The sequence below is a fragment of the Bubalus bubalis genome, chromosome 4, assembly GCF_019923935.1.
Source record: "Bubalus bubalis isolate 160015118507 breed Murrah chromosome 4, NDDB_SH_1, whole genome shotgun sequence".
Lineage (NCBI taxonomy): Eukaryota > Metazoa > Chordata > Mammalia > Artiodactyla > Bovidae > Bubalus > Bubalus bubalis.
Genome location: NC_059160.1, coordinates 90,288,058 through 90,306,706, shown reverse-complemented (window position 1 = coordinate 90,306,706; position 18,649 = coordinate 90,288,058). Strand labels below are relative to the sequence as shown.

The window sequence follows — 18,649 nt, the reverse complement described above, 5'->3', positions numbered from 1 at the left end:
GCAAAAAGGGAGCAATGTAGGTGGGTGGAAAGGTTTTGAGACAGAACTAGAGGCCTCTCCAGAAAGATCTGGTAAAATGTCCCAGCAGGGTTGAGAAAAATAGACGTTGCATCCTCCCACTGCCCATGTCTCTGTGACAAGGTCTCTGGGACAAGGTCGGGAGGGGCCTCTTGCTCCCATTTCACAGGTGAGAAAAGGGAGGCAAGGAGAGAGACCCACACAGGGTTTGCCTAGAGGCCCACAGGAACTTAGGGCCCAGGGGGACAGTAGGGTAGAGAAGACATCAGAGACTTTTCCCACTCCAGCTTGAATGACGAAACAGAGATGATGAGAGTGGGGGTGGAAACGGAGATAGAAACCAGGGCGGCATCCAAAGGGAGGGGGAGTCATAGGTACGATGGAGCCTGACAGCGGCAGAGATGGTGCAGAGATAAGGCCCTGTCACCCAGCTCCAGTTACAGGCAGGCAGCATCAGCTGGTCGGGTGTCACGGAGTCCCCGCGCCTCCTCCCGCCCGCGCGGACACATCCACTTGGGCAGTGCCGCAGCGCTGAGCTCCCTGGTCCCCGGGGGTGAGGGTACCAGGGTGAAGTGGGTGGGAGGAGGGGGCGGTGCTCCTCCGCCTCCGCCGCCGCCTGCAGCTCCGCAGAGGCCTCCGCAGCAGCCTCCTGGCCCGCCCCCTCTTCCCCCCACCCCCCTGCCTGGATGGTACGCTCCGGTCCGCCTGGCCCGGCTGCAGTGGATGTTGCTAGAACCCACGCGGAGAAAGGAAGAGACGCAGGCAGGCTGCGGTGACCCGAGCGGCCGCCTCTGCCTCAGGGACCCCTTCCCCGAGAGACGGCACCATGACACAGGGAAAGGTACCGGCATCTCCCCCGCCCGCACCATCCTCCATCCTCAGGTTTCCCCCATCTCCCTGTCATCCTTAGCAAGCCCTCTGGACCACTGTAAGCACCTTGTGCTTGGCTCTCGTGCGAAGGTCCTGGGTGGTCCTTGCTGAAGTCAGAGGACCCAAAGGCCCATTTCAAGGAATGGGCTGTGGCCTCTTCCTGCCCACCAGGCTCTCCTCTCCTCCATCTACATTCCACCCATGCTTTGGCATCACAGGACCCTTCACAGATGCCCAGGTCTTCTTAAGGAGTCAGCTTAGGAGTCGTGTGTGTGTGTGTGTGTGTGTGTGTGTGTATCCCCAGGATGAACCCTGAGAGGCAGTCTGTATGTGGCACCCCCCTCTTTTGTCCAATCCCAACAGCAACCATGTTATACTCATCTTTTACACCCTCCACAGAAACCCCCCCTCCAACTCCCTGTCATCTTTCCATTTCTGGATACAGCCCCTGTGGCTGAGGAGTTACTATGGCAACCCTGCTTCAGGATGTTCTAATTTTTGTTTTGGTTTTGGCCAGACATGGGACTGAATGGGACCGGATAAAACGTCTTCTCTTTTTGTTCCTGTTTTAGGCCTGAAATGTAGAGGAGGGGGACTGGGGCAGAGACTTGGCTGGCCTAGTAGGGTTATGTAACATTGACAGCCTGTGGAATTATACAACCACCAGGGCCTCAGGCAAAGGAAGAGGGTCCTCTGGGGTGGTGCTAAGGATTGGGTAGAGAAAACAGAAGAAGGGCTTCCCTTCTGCTCCCACTTTTTTTTCCTCAGAGATGAACCTCAGAGCCAATGGCATCTTTCCTGGGCTCTTAGACCCTCTTTTCCTTGTTTGCAAGCTCATCAGGCCAAAAAATGATGTCATTGGGTGATACCATCTCCTGCCATTTGGGCAGGCTTCACTTGGGAGTGCTGGATGTGGTGAGGGCAGGGCCAAGGAGGCTCTGGGGGTCTGGTTAGCAGGGTGGTTCCTGGTGAGGAGGACCAGTGTGGACAGGGCTGAGGTCAGAGGTGATAATCCTTTCCCAGGCATGAGCCCTGGGTCTGGGCTCAGAGGACCTTGGTTCTGGTGGGCTGAAGTGGATTTTCCTGGGCATGACCCTTCCAATCTGGGTGATGAAGGGGATTGGCGAGTAGGAGGGAAGCAGATGAGCCAGGGCTCCATTCCCACAGGCCTGGGTTCTGAGGCCCTTCCCTGAGGATCTAGGGGTGGGGGTTCACCATGGGGGAAATGAAGCGCTCCCACCTCTGCAGATTCTCTCCCTCCACTTCCCACCCCTGCCTCCAACAGTCACTTTGCTGACGCTGCTTCCTGTCCTGGGGTGAATGTATTGCCCCTGCCTCCTCCGCCCCCTACCCTCCAGCTTGCTCCCAGACTTTCTGATGATGGAAAAGGCCCCTCCAGTTCAGTGGTCCTCAGGGCTGGACGGAAGCAGAATATCCTGGTGTGGTTTCCTTTTTCATACCACCCCTGCCTCCCAAGTCATCTCTTCCCTGGCGGCCTCATTTGGGCCCTCAAAGCCCATATCCTCTCACTGAAGCTGAACTTGTACATTGTCGGGGCCTGTCATCCTGCCATGGGACATTTCCCACTGGGCCTCAGTTTCCTTGTCTGTAAGATGATGGAAGGGGCTGAACAAGGCGCTTTCCCTTCCATTAGTAACAGTCTGATTCTGTTCTGGTTTAAGGGAGAGAGGCTGAGATTTCCAATAAGAAAGAAAGAAAGAGTTAGTCACTCAGTCGTGTCCGACTCTTTGCGACCCCATGGACTGTAGCCTGCCAGCTCCTCTGTCCTTGGAATTCTCCAGGCACGAATACTGGAGTGGGTTGCCATTCCCTCCTCCAGAGGACCTTCCCGACCCAGGGATTGAACCTGGGTCTTCTGCATTGCAGGCAGATTCTTTACCAACTGAGCCACTAGGGAAGGCCTCGAGATTTCCAAAACGGATTCTTAGCCAAGGGCTTCTTGCCCCTCCACTCTGCTGCAGCCCCTATTCCTCTTCCTCCTTTCCCCCTCTCCTCTCCCCCTTCTGTTTCCCTGCTTTCCAAATCCCTGCCCTCCTTGGTCCTCTCCAGCCCAGGAGAAGGCCAGTCCCAGTGGATGGTGTCTGGACTCTGCAGCCCAGTGGGCCATGGCCGGCTTTGAGTCATTCTTCCTCTCTGAGCCTCAGTTCCCTCATTTGAAAACAGGGGTCAAAATATAGTTAGCATGGTAACAGGGAGATTGAGTGAGAGAACCTTTCATTGAGTAGTATTTTTTAAGCGCCTACTCTGTGCAAGGCCCTTCTCTGGACCCCAGGAAAAAGGTGAAATCGTTTAGAGCCGGGCACTGCCCCAGGGACAGTGACCCCCAATGGTGGCTCGCCTAAGAATTTCCAGCTTGCTTAGTTCTTACCCCTGTTCCAGTGCGTATGCCTCTGGCCAGCTCTGAGCCTCCTAGAGCTCAGTTCTCTCATCCATAAAATAAGATTCTTTTCTCCAGCTTTACTGGGGGTAGAATTGACAAATAGAAATTGTATATAGGGACTTCTCTGGTGGTCCAGTGGTTAAGACTCCACGCTTCCACTGCAGGGAGCGTAGGTTCGATCCCTGGTAGGAGAACTAAGATCTCACATGCTGCATGGCACAGCCAAAAACAAAAAAACAAATTGTATATATCTAAGGTGTATGATATTTTGATGTACATGTAACTTGCAAAATGATCACCCCAATCAAGCTAGTTAACACATCCATCACTTCACATAGTTACTTTCTCTTTGTTTTTTGGTGGCAAGAACACTTATGATCTACCCTTTCAGCAGATTTCAAGGACACAATACGGTATTGTTAACTCTAGCCACCATGCTGTGCATTAGATCTCCACAACTTATTCATCGTGCATAACTGAACCTTTGTACCCTTTGACCAGTATCTCCCCACTCCCCCCACCACCCCCTGACCCTGGCAGCCACCATTCTACTCTGTGCTCCTGTGAGTTTGACTATTTCAGATTCCATGTATAAGTGAGATCCTCCAGTTTTTTCTTTCTGGGTCTGGCTTATTTCACTTAGCATAATGTCCTCCTGATTCATTCATGCTGCTGCAAATGACAGGAATTCCTTCTTTTTTAAGGCTGAGTAATATTCCATTGTATATATACCCCACATAAAATAGGGAAACTCTTGTCTGCACCCCTGTCATTCTAGTAAGGGGAGAAAGTACCTGGGGGAATCCCAGAAGTGGAGGGGCTGCTGCGGAGGACTTGGGTGGCGCCCTGTCCCCGGTGACTGTCTTTCTCTGCCTCTCCTCAACAGCTCTCCGTGGCTAACAAGGCCCCCGGGACAGAGGGGCAGCAGCAGGTGAATGGCGAGAAGAAGGAGACTCCGGCAGTGCCCTCGGCCCCGCCCTCCTATGAGGAGGCCACCTCTGGGGAGGGGCTCAAGGCAGGAGCCTTCCCCCCGGCCCCCTCGGCTGTGCCTCTCCACCCCAGCTGGGCCTATGTGGACCCTAGTAAGTCTCTCAGTTCCTGGAGGCAGGAGCTTGAGGGGAAGTGATGGGCCGATATGAAAAAACCTGTATAGGAGGAAGTTGCCCAGAAATAGATGCACTGTGTGGTTGTCAGACGAGGCTGTGATGTCAAAGGTTTAGAGTTTGGAGGGCTGTTCTAAAGATAGGTCAAGGAGAACTCCATGAGAAAAGAGAGATACAGTTTCTGCAGTCAGAGTTCTCTTCGGTAGGGAAGAGGGTTTTTTTCCAAGTTATCGAGCTAGGAAAAAAAGAGGGAACAGATAGGGGAGAAAAACCAGGAGTTGGTCTAGAAGAAAGGGATGCAGAGTAGGAGTGGGCAAGGTTAGAGCGGAAACAGGAAGGAACAGTACGAGACCACAGTTGACCGTGGCCTCAACTGGGACTGGCTCCCTGTGGATGGGATGCAGTCTGCTTACATGCTGGCTGATCTGAAACCTGGGTGCATGGAGGCCCCAGGGTTGTTGGGGGCCCCAACCTGAGGATCCCCTTCATCCATCACTCTCCTTGACTCTCCCTTCCCCAGGCCTTAACTGGAAGCAAATATCAGCCATAGTGGGATTACCTGGTGAGTCAGATGGTAGAGAACCCACCTGCAATGCAGACCGGGGTTCGATCCCTGGGTCCGGAAGATCCCCTTGGAGGAGGGCATAGCAACCCACTCCAGTATTCTTGCCTGGAGAATCCCATGGACAGAGGAGCCTGGTGGGCTACAGTCCATGGGGTTGCAAAGAGTCAGACACGACTGAGCAACTAACCCACACCAGCCTTAGCATCTCTCACAGTCAGGTACAGTTCCTAAGCAGACCCATGCAGGCTGATGCTAGCTCCTTGCAGACTAAGAATCATGGCTGGTAGGGACCCCTCTGTTAGGCTGAGCAGCCTGGGGAAACCTTGCCTCAGGCCTGGGAACATACAACCCCCCACGAGGTGTAATGAAGTCTTCCTCAGCCCCTTCAACCTCCCTTAACAGCCCCTCATCCCCTCCCCCACCTTATTGAGTCCCCACCCACCCCCAACAGAATTCTAGAAGCGACCCCAAGAACAATGCCTCAGACAGAGTCTTTACTCACAAGGAGTGGCCACCATGGTTCGCACCTCCCACCACAAAGCTCCTCGGGCCAAGAAGTCCCACCGCACCGTGACCTACTGGAGAGCCTACGAAGGTTTGGTGTTCGTGGGAGCCCTTCCTACTGCCCCGACACCCACAGGACTGCTTTTTCTCTCCTTTCCTCCCCCTCTGTGGCCTGGCCATTTGGGCTTTGGCAGGAAACATAGACAGTACACAGAGTAGTGAAGAATAAGAGGTTTAGGGTCTTAAAGCCCCAGGCTGGCAACTGGTCTACCTCCCTCCCCACTTCTTCATTTCCTGTGTCCTGGTTGCCAGGAATGGCTGCTGTAAGGAATGTTTTCACAGAACTGTCAGGGCAGAGGAAAGCAGCTCATTTCAGTCGGCAGATGACAAACATTTCCTAAGCCTGCACCAGGCACTGTGTCTGGCACTGAGCTGGTTTCTAGGGATGCACCGATTTGCAAGACCTACATTCACAGAAATGACTGTGTAGACAAGTAAATGGACAACCACCACACAGGGAAACAGGTGCGGTGATGGAGGCCTCAGCCATTCACCTGTCGACAGTCAGGGAGGACTTCCTGGAGGACAGGGTATCCACATGGAGTCCTGAAGGATGGCATGTGTTAGCTTGGTGAAGAGGTGGGAAAATGAGTGTCTGAGGTTGAAAGAAAGAATATGCAGAGGCTCAGAGGCATGAGAACATATCACTGAAAAATATATAGTCACGCTGGAGAAGAGTAGCAGGGAGCAGTGTGCAGTGGAGCCGGAGGGCTCATGGGAGGCTGAGGAGGCTTTGTTGGGGAACTCAAACTTGAATAAAAGGCAGTGTGTTAGTCACTAAGTCCTGTCTGAGTCTTTGTGACCCTGTGGACTGTAGTCCACCAGGCTCCTCTGTCCATGGAATTCTTCAGGCAAGAATACTGGAGTGGGTAGCCATTCCCTTTTACAAGGGATCTTTCCAACCCAGGGTTGGAACCCCAGTTGCATGGACTTCAGGCAAATTCTTTACCATCTGAGCCACTGGGGAAGCCCAAAAGGCAGTGGGGAGCCATCAAAGAACCTGAAGCAAGGGCAGTGCCAACATCAGCTTTGAAAGACCAAGATAGAGGCTATTGCGGTGGACGGGAAGTTTGGGGAGATCTGGTAGGGATAGTGGGGGAGAATAGAGTGGACATATTTGAGGCTTTAGGAATGATTCAGATGCAGAATTAAGAGGTTGGTGTGGTCAGCATCAGGCACAAAGTTTTCAGTTTTATCTTGTTTCATCCCCGGTGGGTGGGTATCACCGACCTCTATCATAGAAGAGACTCAGAGAAGGCTGGTGACTCCCTTAAGGTCCCACAGCTAGGCAGTCTTGAGGACCAATCCACATGTTTTCTTCTGGAGCCCACGCTTTTCTGAAAGTGTAAGTTCTAGGACCAGGCTCCCAAACTTCACCTGACTTTATTTTCCCTCCAGTCACTGCCCTTCCCTGGTTCCCAGCTAGAGCACCAGCAGGTCTGATCTTCCCGGGAGTCTCCACTTCCCACCCCAAGGGCCTCAGAGCAACCTGGGGTTGGACCAATGACCCTGGGGATGTGCGAGGTGGCCCGGGGAGCGTGGCTGTCCCCTCTCTGATTCTCAGCCGAGAGGGAGCTAGAGTGTCCAGGGAGGGGGATGGGGGGCACAAGAGGGAAAGGCCACATTTCTATGAAAGAACATGGCCCCCAGGGAGCCCCAGCTGGGGGTGGGGGCAGGAAGAAGGGGAGGAGACAGTTCTTTCTCAGGACTCAGAACAAGACAGGTGAGAGGCACCCTGGGAGAGGTCTGGGACCTCTGTGGGAAGAGATGCGGTGGGGCTGGAGGTTTGAGAATGGGGCTGGAGAGAGAGGCTTCGCCTGGTCCTGGGAGCCAGTCTGACAAATGCTCTGAGCAGGTGGCCGTCGGGGGCAGTGTTCACGTGTGTGTGGGGCACTCATGGCCCTCCCCCTGCCACCCAGACAGCAGCTCCAGCTATGAGAGTGGCTTCCCCACTGGAGACCATGAGTTCTTCACCACCTTCAGTTGGGACGACCAGAAGGTTCGCCGAGTCTTCATCAGAAAGGTAACTGCCTCCCCCAACTCCCCCAGACTGGGAAGGTGGGCAGGAAAATCCCCCTGAGAAACCCCTGGCCCAACCCTCTGCCCGGAGGCCACCCTTCTCCCCATCGCTGTGATCCCAGCTGATAGTACCTGCTGGTAAGTGGGGCATCCACCACCCCCTGCTATGCCTGAACACCTCCTCTCTTCTCTCCAGACCCCATGGGTGCAGGCTGTGGAGCGTCATTGCTCTCTTTTCTCCTTGGCCTGGATTCCTTCCAGTGACTCTGAAGATGGAGGGTGGAGGGCCTGGGATGCGGGTCTGGAGGGTAGGTTGAGTCACCAGGAAGCTGGGCCTACCTGATCTTGGCTGGGGGCCTGAGCCTCCCGGCCTCCAACAGGGCCCCCTAAGCTGAGAGGAACCCCTTCCTGTCCCCAGGTCTATACCATTCTGCTGATTCAGCTGCTGGTGACCTTGGGTGTCGTGGCTCTCTTTACCTTCTGGTGAGTTGACCATGTGGACCAGCACGCTCCAGGAGTGGTGGGGCCAGGTGTGGGGTTGGGGGGATCCAGCATCAGACAGGTCTGGGAATGTTTGCCTGGGGATATTTGTTCAGGGCAGCAGCCCCCCTCATGCTGGGAAGAACCTTAGCCTGGGCACATGGAGGGGTCCTCCCTCCAGTGGGGGTGGCCCCATGCTTTCCGGGCCACCAAGTGTCTGTGAAGCAGCCGTTCCTCTCAGACACCCCAGCCCTACATCCAGGCATGTCCGCGTCTCAGCCCAAGACTGTGGCTGGGGTCCCCTGCCCCACCAGGGTTGCAGTCACTCCTTTCTTCCTCTCCAGTCCCATGAACTGGGAGCGGGGGGCAGGTGCAGATGTAGAGCCAGAAATGGAGACAGAGGGTCAATTCAGATTCTCTCTTCTTCCTTTCTCTGCAGTGACCCCGTGAAGGACTATGTCCAGGCCAACCCAGGCTGGTACTGGGCATCCTAGTGAGTATTCTGCGCCACCCACCCCCGTCACCGGAAGCACCCATGGCGGCCCAGGGTGGAAGGTCTCTGCTGACAAGTCCCAGCCCATGGCCTCTCCCCACCCCATGGGGACTGTCCTCACAGGAGCATGGCCAGAAGGGCCTTTCTGAGGTGTTTAGGTCTGAGGGGGAGGGGAGAAGAGGGGTGTTGGTTTTGGAGCCTGCCTAAGGAGGGAAGGGTGGAGCTGGGGTCATGGCTGGAGAGACCCAGACCTTGGCCCTGAGCAGAAAGGGGCTGGGACGCCTTGGCCTACACTAATAATAATGTTGCTACTCTTATTAACATAGTGTTATTAGTGCTTACGAATTATTAATCATAATAGCTGCCACTTATAAAGTGCCTAATAAGGGCTGGGCATTGTTCACTGTGCTTGATATACAGTATTGCATTCGCTCAGGTCTACTGGGTATAATTACCTCGGAAAACTCAGGCTTGGAGAGGTTGAGTTTGCCCAAGATCACACAGGTAGACAGTGGTGGAGCTGGGGTTCCAACCCAGGATTCAGGTTGAGGCTTGCACTCTTAATCCCTCTGCTTGGCAGACTCCCTTCCCCTCGAGCAGTCAGCTCCCGCCTATCCTAAACTCTGCAAGGAACATGGCAAGTAACTTGAGAGAAGGCTATTCTGACCCTCCCAGGTGGGCAGTTAAGAAATTGTTCTGGATAACAGCAGGCCGGACCACCATAGGCTCAAAGCAGACCTACTGTCAGCAAAGCCTCCTTCAGCACCCATTGTGAGCCCAGGCCGGAACTGGGGCTGCTGGGAAGGCGGCCTCTGCAGGGCCAGGCAGCCCGTGAAAGAGGAGGGGCAGCTCTCGGTCCCCGTCAGGAGGGGCCAAGAGGACTGGGGACTGGAGTGGCTTAAGCAAAAGCGTGTGTGGGAGCTGGAGTGGGAGTGCATGGGGGTGCATTTGTTGAGTTAGGGACCAGGCTGGCGGGGCACTGCAAGGGTCCGTGGAGAGGAATCTGGGACACCCAACAGAGCAGTGGGCCTTCTGGGATGGAGGCCTCCAATGTCCACCCAAGGAGCTTGTGCACTACAGCTGTCCCAGGCCTGTTATTGAAAAGGAATCTGGTGGAAAATGTAGGCTCAGCCCAGAGCTTCTTGGATCACCCAAGCCCAGAACAGTCCCACAGTGGGCCTTGAGATAACATAAGCCAGCCCAGAGACTGACAGGAAGGAGACATCTTGGCCTCTGGGGCTCTTTAAGAGCCCCAAGCTGGGGGTCCCAGGGGAGGAGACTCACACCCAAAGCCTTTCTTAGGGTGCAGGACAGAGGGCCTGTCTGCAGACCAGGCAGGGAGGCGAGCGTCTAGGGGAACTGGGCACACTAATGAGGGTAAAGCTAATGAGGCCCCAGGGACTGCTGCCCCCATCAGCCCACATGGCGGGTTGGCATGACTCCCAGCACGTCAGCACCTCCTGGCAGCCTCTGAGCCCCGAGACCTCGAGAGAGTTTCCAGGCCCCTCGTCAGGCTTTCTGTGGGGGAGTCTTCAGGACTCTGTGCCCTGAGCAGATGGAGCAGGGGAACAATCCAAGAATAAGCAGCTCAGGAAGTGGAGGCAGAGTCGACCCACTGAGGGCGGGTGTGAGACTCTGACCTCCGAATGCCGAGACTTAGCATCCTCCTTCCTCCTCAGCATCTCCAGGCAGAAAACAGAGATGCTGTGCTGGGCTCAGGGATGGATGGGGGTGGAGAGAAGCCGGAATTGGGCCTGGGCCCTGTGCTTTCCATGGAGCATGGCAAAGCCTTAATGGTGCTGATGAATTCACCATCGAGATGCTGTGCTGTCCTACAAAAAGCCAGCCTGTGGCTCTGTCCTTCCAGCCCCCTCCCCACCTCACCTTGGTCCTGAGTCTGCCTCTGGGTTGGACACCTAGCAGGGCTGATATCTAGTGGGTCTCACCGCGCCCCCCCCGGCCCCCACCAAGTACCAAGCCCTTAACAGCAATAAGAATGAAACAGGTCTTTTTCTCTGTATGAGGCACTGTGCCATGGGATTTGCAGATATTCTTCATTCGATCCCTAACAGCAACCCTCCCAGGCAGATACTGTTATTATTACCATTTTATACATTGAAAAAAAATGAGGGTCAGAGTGAAGATGTTGCTTCCTAAGCAGCAGAGCCAGGATTGAAGCCTGTCTTTCCAACTGCAAAGCTGTTGCATGTCCTCTCCGTGCCCGGCAGCCTCTGCCACAGCCAGGAACTGGTCCCGGAGCAGCATCAGTTGGGAGAGGACGCTGGGTTTGGACGCTGGCCTCCACCTGAGCCTCGTGTCTCTGTGTTGACATTCTGTAAATAGACCATGGCTCCAGCTCAGGCCCTGGGGCCCTGGATCTGACGAGTCTGTCTCTCTCTCACTCCTCTGACTCGTTCTCCACTCCCTGGATGGCCACCTCCCAGCACCCCCACCCCCAGCCCTGGCTTTCTCCAGGCCCCAGTTACCTCCCTCAGTGGGCTCTTGCCTTACTGTCTGATTGCTTTCTCTGAGCTGCGGCAGCAGGAACTGCATGCCTCCCTGCAGTGGGGGGAGTAAGGACCATGGTATGGAGGTGGGGGGAGCCAGGCAGAGGACAAATGTGAGCCCAGAACTGGGGCGGGGGGAGGTGGGTCCCAGCCTGTCCAGGAAGCTGTCAGTCAGCCAGGGTCTAGTCATAATAATAACAGCGCTCATCCTCCCCTCCCCTTCATCAGGCCTTGGTGCTCAAGGCTGGACTGGGTGCTGCCATCCAACTCTTGCTACAGCCCAGTGAACTGGTACCAGTATTCCTATTTGACAAAGCAGGACGCTGGGGCTCTGCAATTCATTAGCTTGTTCAAGGTCACGTGACAGTGGTGCCGGAGCTGGGAGGGGAAACGTGAGGGTCAGGCTTCCAAGCTGCCCCCAGGCCGCCCATCCCGCTGCCCTTCCTCCCAACCACTCATCTGGAGGGTTGAGGGATGGAGAGAAAAGGAGGTTGAGCTCTGCCCTCAGGAAGCTTCTAGTCTGGCCAGGGAGATAGGCCCCACACCCAGGATACACAGAGACTAAGGTATTATTATTATCATTATTGTTGAAGTGACTGACTGGTGACTCAAGGGGGACCCAAAGAGAGCAAGTGCTGGAGTGTTTCTTAACAACTCCAGGGGCAGGATGATGCCACGGTCCCTCACAGAGCAGGATGTCTTGCAGCAGCCCTGGTCATGGCACTGAGAACCCCTCCATCACTGTGACAACAGTGAGGCAGCCTTTGCAAACCACTGAAGAGTAGGGAAGGGTGAAGACAGAGGGCTCCTGTTCACCAAATCCAGTGGCCTTGTCTCAACCCCTGCATTCCCCGAGTTTTTCATCCAGGAATGTTTAAAGATCGCCTAACCCATGCCAGGCTGAGGATTAGACAATAGGTCGTTCCAGATGCTACACCTGGGTGCGGATCCGATGAGCAGGCCTGTGGGGTATGAGGTGCAGGCTTTGGCTGAGTTCTGCCCGCGGTGCACAGAGCAAGCCCCTCCAACCCCGGCCACAGGCATCCTCGCTGGTTGGTCCTTTCCAGCAGGGGCAGAGGGAGGTGGTCACCCTGTGAGGATGCGGAGGACGAAGAGAGGGTAGATGGAGGGGTGGAGCATGGTGCGGGATGAGCTGGAGAGGTAGGCAGGGAGTGGATCACACAAGACATTGCCAGGTCTTTGGAATTTTAAACAGAAGAGTCACATGATGGGATCTGCCTGTAGCTTGGAGAGTGGCAGGCAGGGTTGGAGGCAGAAGGACTAGATAGACAGAGGTGGCTCAACCTAAAAGGGTGATTGCAGGAATGGAGAAAAGGGAATAGATTTGAGAGCTGCCTAGGTAGAGGACTTACAGGTCCAAGTGATTAGTTGGGTGTAGCAGGCTGGGAGTTACAGCTGACTGAGCTGCTGGGTGGGTGACTCCAAGGCTGCAATGGGGGGTGCCCAAGAAGGAGCAAGGAAGAGGACAAGTTCGATTCTAACCTTCTGCGTTGGGCATGTTTCTGAACGTGTCTGCCCAGTCGGCAGTTGGTTATTCAGGTCTGAGGTTGAGAAGGAAATTCTAGATAAGAAATATGGGTGTGCAAGTCATGAGCATCTGCCTGATAAAGGGAGTTCTAGGAATGAGTGAACCTACCCAAGGGGAGCGTGAAAGGAGACAGCTTGACAGAAGAGACCTGGTGCTGAAGCAGGTAGAGAAGGAGTGACCAAGGGAGTTAGGCAGGAACCCAAGGCTATGTCATTGTGGAACCAGGGCAACAAGTGAGAGATCAGATATTGAGATGCCAGGAAAGATAAGTATGGACAAGTGTCAACTGGACTCAACAAGGTCATAGTGATGTTGCAAAGGCAGCTCTCATTAAGCTGGGGCTCAGGCTGGTTTGTTGAGGAGTAATTATGAGATGGAGAAAATGCCTTGAACAGAGACAACTTTTTCAAGAAGCTTGGCTATAAGGGTGGATAAAGTAGCAGTAGCTAGAACCATTAAAGGTGTTGTTTAAAGATTCAGGAGAACAGCTGAGGAGGTGTGTGAGGGTCAATGGCAGGACAGGGGAGGGTGTGGGACCCAGAGGCTTGGGGGATTAGTCTGCGATGAGAGGAGGGACGGGAGGAAGCACATAGAGATCCGTGACGTGATGTTTCCAGGTGGCAGACAGGGAGCCAGGGCGCCCCACCTCATCCTAGATCTTTCTGGGACACATCAGGGCAGACCAGGCAGGAGAGTGAGGCAGCCTGGGAGGTTTGAAGCTGGAGGAGGATGGTTGGCATTGCTGCCATAGGGGATGGGTGAAGAGAACTGAGGACAGAGATGGGGAGGGATGACAGGTGCCATGTCTGAGGGCACATTGGGCACTGGAGACCATGCATTGGTGTTGGCACCAATCTAGGTAGGCATGATCGTGCCCCACCCTTGGGTCCTCAGCCCTCATCTCCCCCCTCCTGGACTGGCCTCACCTCCACTGCTCTCCAGAAAATCCTTAACCCTCAATCCTTGTCTCTGGGTTTCACTTGAGCTTCCTGCCAGTCTCCTGGTGGACATGGCCACCTAATCCAGAAATTCATGCCATAGGTACTTCTCACTGTGCCGGGTGCTGGCAGGAAAAACAAGATCGTTACAAGTAGCAACAGGTCTAGGAAAGGCCTGAAGGAGGCAGTGTGGGTTAGTTGTTGTAAGTGAGGACTCTGGGGCCAGAATGCCTGGGTTCTAACCCTGCCTCTGCTGTTGTGGTAGTTGTGTGACCTTGGACAAGTCGGCTGGCCTCAATGAGCCTCACAGAGATGATGTGAGGATTATATTAGTTAATATTCATAAAGCATGTAGTTCTCTGGCTGGCACATAGAGAACACTATATGAACTCCATATATGAAACTGTACATATACACCTATATATATGCATGCATGTGTGTGTGTTCAGTCATGTCTCTTTCTCTGCAACTCTGTGGACTGCAGCCTGCTAGGCTCCTCTGTCCATGGAATCTTCCAGGCAAGAATACTGGAGTGAGTTGCCATTCCCTATTCCAGGGGATCTTCCCGACCCAGGGATCAAACTTGCATCTCTTGTGTCTCCTGCATTGACAGGTGGATTCTTCACCACCAGGCCACCTGGGAAGCCCATATATATATGTTTGTGTATATACACACACACACAAGTTATAAGATATTGTCTGGAGGAAAATCACTTTTGATTGGGTGGTTAGCTATCCTATGGCACCCAAGATTCATGATTTCTAGAAGTAGGCTCATCTTATTCCCCTTCCTTTGTTTCGGAACTGGACTATCACCCTGTCTGTTGCAAGGTTCTAGGATGGTTGTGGGCTTAACCAATCCCTGCCCCTGACCCGCAGCACCTTGCTTGGTGTCCTGTGGGCAGAGAGTGGGTTGAGCATTCGACTTGAGTAGAAAGGCTTCAGGAAAGACCAGCTGACTCCCCCGTCTGTCTGTCTCTCGCAGTGCTGTGTTCTTTGCGACCTACCTGACCCTGGCCTGCTGTTCTGGACCCAGGTAAAGATGGTGGAGGGGGGAACTTGTGGGAACTTGAGCAGGGTCTTGGAAGATCTGGCCCCAGTCCTGCCTGCCGCCAGTGCTGTGCACCCTAAGAGAGCCCCATTTTCTGGGCTCTGTTAAGCAGACCTGCCTTCCCCTGTTTCCTTGGCACCTCAAAGGTGGGGGGAGGGTGAGTGGATAGATGGGGGCCCATGGGGATGTGCCCCAGGAGCGGGGGTGAGCTTGCGGAGCCCCGGTCTGTGCTGCTCACACCCCACTCTCCTCTGAACTTGGCGGCTTGCCTTACAGGAGGCATTTCCCCTGGAACCTGATCCTCCTGACCATCTTTGTAAGTGACGTGGGGGTGTCTGGGGACAGATGCTGTAGTGATGGAGGGAGCAGGGATGCAGAGTGAGTTTTGAGGGCCAGGAGTTGGGGACAGCCAAGATGAGGTCACGGAGGGAGGCAGGGGTATTTTCACCCCACTTTTTCTTCAAAGACAATTCACCCTCTCTTTCTAAATGGGCTTCCTCTCTCCACTCCATCCACTCTCTCTTTCCACTATGATTGTGTTTTTAAGAGGTTTGTGTGGGAAATCCTAGAGCTGTGGGTAACAAGGGGGATGGTCATAGGAAAGGGGAAGAGCAGGGCTGCAAAAGAACAAAGGGACAGCTGGCTCAAGGCCTGTTGGGACCTCCTTCCCCAGATGAAGTTCTGGAGGTAAGCGCATATGCACAAAGCAGACTCAGAGTTGAGGGGTGCACACAAGGCGGGGAGACCCAGGCTGGCCCTTGAAGGTGTCTGGGCCCCACCATTCCCTCACACTGTTCTCCTTTCAGACCCTGTCCATGGCCTACCTCACTGGAATGTTGTCCAGGTAAAGTAGATGGGCAGAATGGGGGAGTTGCCCCAAACACTATCCCTCCTGGGAGCGCTGGCTAGGCAGGTGTTGGGGAGGGGCAGGCGGGTAGGAAATGCTGGCTTCAAGCCCACTCCTCCTGCACTCTACTGGACAGTGCCTCCAAGACCTGGCCAGGCTGGCGGGGTTGGGGTGGGAGACCGAGGACAGCAAAGTGACACCTCTCAAGCTGCAGCTGAAAGGACCCCACGTTCATGCTCATGCAGTTCCCTGAAAGCCACCTCCATACACCAGCACAAACCCCACCACCACCACCACTTCAGGATCCTTCTAACAGGATTTCGAGTCCTGAGCATGTTGGGAGGTTGGGTTCCAGTAGAAAGGATGGGGAGACAGGAGAGGGAGGATCATGGGAAAGGAGGGAAGGTGGGCCCCATGGAGGTGGGATCAGGTCCTTGCAGAAGGGGGTGGGCCTGGGAGGAGGGCTGGGGGAGACCGGAAGCCCTGCCCCGAAGCTGAGCCCCTGCCTGCGGGTCCTGCAGTTACTACAACACCACGTCTGTGCTGCTGTGCCTGAGCATCACGGCCCTCGTCTGCCTCTCTGTCACCGTCTTCAGCTTCCAGACCAAGGTCAGCTCTGGGGCCCGTGGGCCCAGGAAGGCAGGGAGGGTGCAGGTTCCAAGCTTGGATCCCTGGCTGGGGAGAGGTCACAACGATGAGAAGCGTGTGGGGAGGGCACCTGGAGTGGATGGGGAGGAACGCCAGGTTCTGGGGTGAGCACTGGAAGGCAGCCTGCCGCCGAGGCCTCAGCCTTCTGGCCAGGGCCGCCTTGTCCAGGCCTGAGGGGCCCTGCAGCTGACGCTCAGCCCATCCCTGCAGTTCGACTTCACATCCTGCCAAGGTGTGCTCTTCGTGCTGCTCATGACCCTCTTCTTCAGTGGGCTCATCCTGGCCATCCTCCTGCCCTTCCAATATGTGAGTCTCTGGCTCTGCCTGCCGCCCCTGGGGATAAAGGGGGTGGGATTGCTGGCCTGAGGCTGCCGCTTCCTCCTGCGCCCTCCAGGGAAGGCCCGGAGCTAAGGCCTCACAGCCTGCCATCCAGTCCTGCCCCTCCTGGCACCTTCCATGGGCTTGTTGGCAGTGTAAGCAAACACAGGCTTTTCTTGGCAGGTCTGGGCACCTGCCCGCTCCACAAGCCACATCCGGCTTCACCTTTCCTATCCTCCCCGCTAGGGTGGAGGCGAGGCTGAGGCGGAGGGCTAGGAGCTTTTGTAAACCCTAGGCAGGGGAGGGGCTCTGGAGTTCCATGGGGCTACGAAGCCCAGAGGGGCCCCGAGGACAGGCCTCCTGGGACTCTGGGGGGATCAGTCAAGTCCAGAGAGGCAGGATCTGGCTGGCCAGGCAGGTGGAAAGTGAGACGGCAGGGCTCTAAGCACACCCTCACCTCATGAGGGGGTCCATGGGAACAGTCGAATCTCAGCTCTTTAAGTGTCTGGCCTGTGGGGAAACCCAGCTAGGACTGCTCGGGGCTCAGTGACCTATTCCAGGCACTCGGGCTGCTGCAGGTGGAGAAGGGGCAGACGGAGGGCATCACAGGAGGGGGTTTGAATCCTGGGAACCCAAGAGAGCAGCTACTGGACCCCAGCTGAACCCACTGCTGTGCGTGCCCCCAGGCTCCTCTTGGTCCCCACCACCCCTTGTCTTCCAGGCCAGGAGCAGCCTTCCTCACTGCCGCTCCCCTACCCCATCCTGCCCAGCCCCCGGGTATTGGCTCCCAGTCCAGGACATCAGGATTGGTTCTGGCATTTCCTTGGCTCTTCCCAGGATCCTGTTGACGAAGGGAGGAGCCGGAGCTGGCCTGGGGGCCCTCTGTGTATCTAGGATGGGGGATGGGTACAGGAAGGGGCCCAGAGCTTCAAAGAACCCTTTATTGACCCGGGTCAGGTTCATAGGATGCCTGTGTTTCCAGGAATCTTCTAGGGGAAGGCCCTACAGAGGGCATGGCTGGTTTGGCACCTCTTGCAAGGTTTCCACACACGGCCAGGTGCCACTGAGGCCCCTGGGGGAGCAGAGGTTGGGAAGCGGGGGCAGACAATCCCATCAAGTTCAGCAACAAGGACTCCAGGTGCCCCTCCTCCCTGGCCTAAAGTCTATCCGCTTCTCTCTGAGACCCTCACCCCCACAGGCAGAGCCAGGGGGTCCCGACAGGCGGACCGAGAGCCCAGGAATGAGTGCATAATGGGAGGAGGGCGCAGCCTCCAGCCAGACTCAGGCTGGGAGGATGACAGGGCCCCATAGGATGAGTCACCCTGGGCCAGCCTCAGCCTGGGGCTGTGTGTGGAGCGAAGAAGTCCTGGCCAGTCGGGAGCTCCCCTGCCAGCCCCTCACGATCACTGTTATTCTGGGGCTCCCCTAGCCCAGAGGGTTAAGGACCTCTCGGTCTAGGGCTGGGTTAGGGGGGCGGTGAGAGAGAGGGCCCCCACTGGGGAGGTCTGTCCTTCATCCTCCATTCTCAGGACTGACCCCTTCTCCCTTTCCCGCTGCCCCTCGCCCCCACCACCCACCCTCACCCTCCCTGAGTCCATATTTTTGTCTGCCTTGCAGGTACCTTGGCTCCACGCAGTGTATGCCGTGCTGGGAGCAGGCGTGTTTACATTGGTGAGTGTACCCCCGGGGCCCCGCCTTTTCAGCCCCCCACCACCTCCTCAGGCCCCTCTTCCGTCCCTATCTTCCTCATGGTCCACTTCTCTGAACCCCCATGGAGCATCAGTGGGCAGGGGCGGGACTCAGTGCTGCTCAGGTCTCCAAGACAGATCAGCTGACCTGTGCACGGGCATGGAAGGTTGTAACAGCAGAATTGACACTTTAAACAGAGCTGGGAAGAGGTACCCCTCGATCCTGGGGAGAGGTTCAGTGTCGCTTGTGGGAGCAGGAAAGTGAGGGTGTCCCTACCACATGGACTAAGTTAGCCCTGGCTGTCTCCTGGAGGTAATCTGGGAAGATTTCTTGGAGCAAAGGAGATTCCAGGTACTCTGTGACAGATGCATGTACATTGAACTTGTCCTTGGCTGCCCTCACCAAGCTGAGAGTGTTAATGATGATGATACCGATAACAGTGATAGTTAATATTTTATTGAGCACTTACTTCTCCCACAGCAAGCTCTTCACATACACTAACTCCTCACCGTAGCTCTATAAAATAGGTTCTGTTGTTCTCAAATTAAGATGAGGGGCTTGAGCTCAGAGACTTTAAATCCCTCCCCAG

The 18,649-nt window shown here is 55.5% G+C and overlaps 1 protein-coding gene across 1 annotated transcript in view; it reads left to right on the top strand.

Moving 5' to 3' along the window:
- The first annotated feature begins 515 nt into the window (after positions 1-515).
- The window catches only part of FAIM2 (Fas apoptotic inhibitory molecule 2), a 34,081-nt gene continuing 15,947 nt past the window's right edge, over positions 516-18,649 (top strand). Inside the window, exons 1-11 of the mRNA XM_006075795.3 lie at positions 516-859; positions 4,176-4,371; positions 7,441-7,544; positions 7,959-8,023; positions 8,460-8,513; positions 14,493-14,543; positions 14,835-14,874; positions 15,365-15,402; positions 15,927-16,014; positions 16,264-16,359; positions 17,989-18,042. Coding sequence (XP_006075857.1) covers positions 845-859; positions 4,176-4,371; positions 7,441-7,544; positions 7,959-8,023; positions 8,460-8,513; positions 14,493-14,543; positions 14,835-14,874; positions 15,365-15,402; positions 15,927-16,014; positions 16,264-16,359; positions 17,989-18,042 — 801 coding nt within the window. The 5' untranslated portion in view covers positions 516-844. The remainder of the gene's footprint in view (positions 860-4,175; positions 4,372-7,440; positions 7,545-7,958; positions 8,024-8,459; positions 8,514-14,492; positions 14,544-14,834; positions 14,875-15,364; positions 15,403-15,926; positions 16,015-16,263; positions 16,360-17,988; positions 18,043-18,649) is intronic.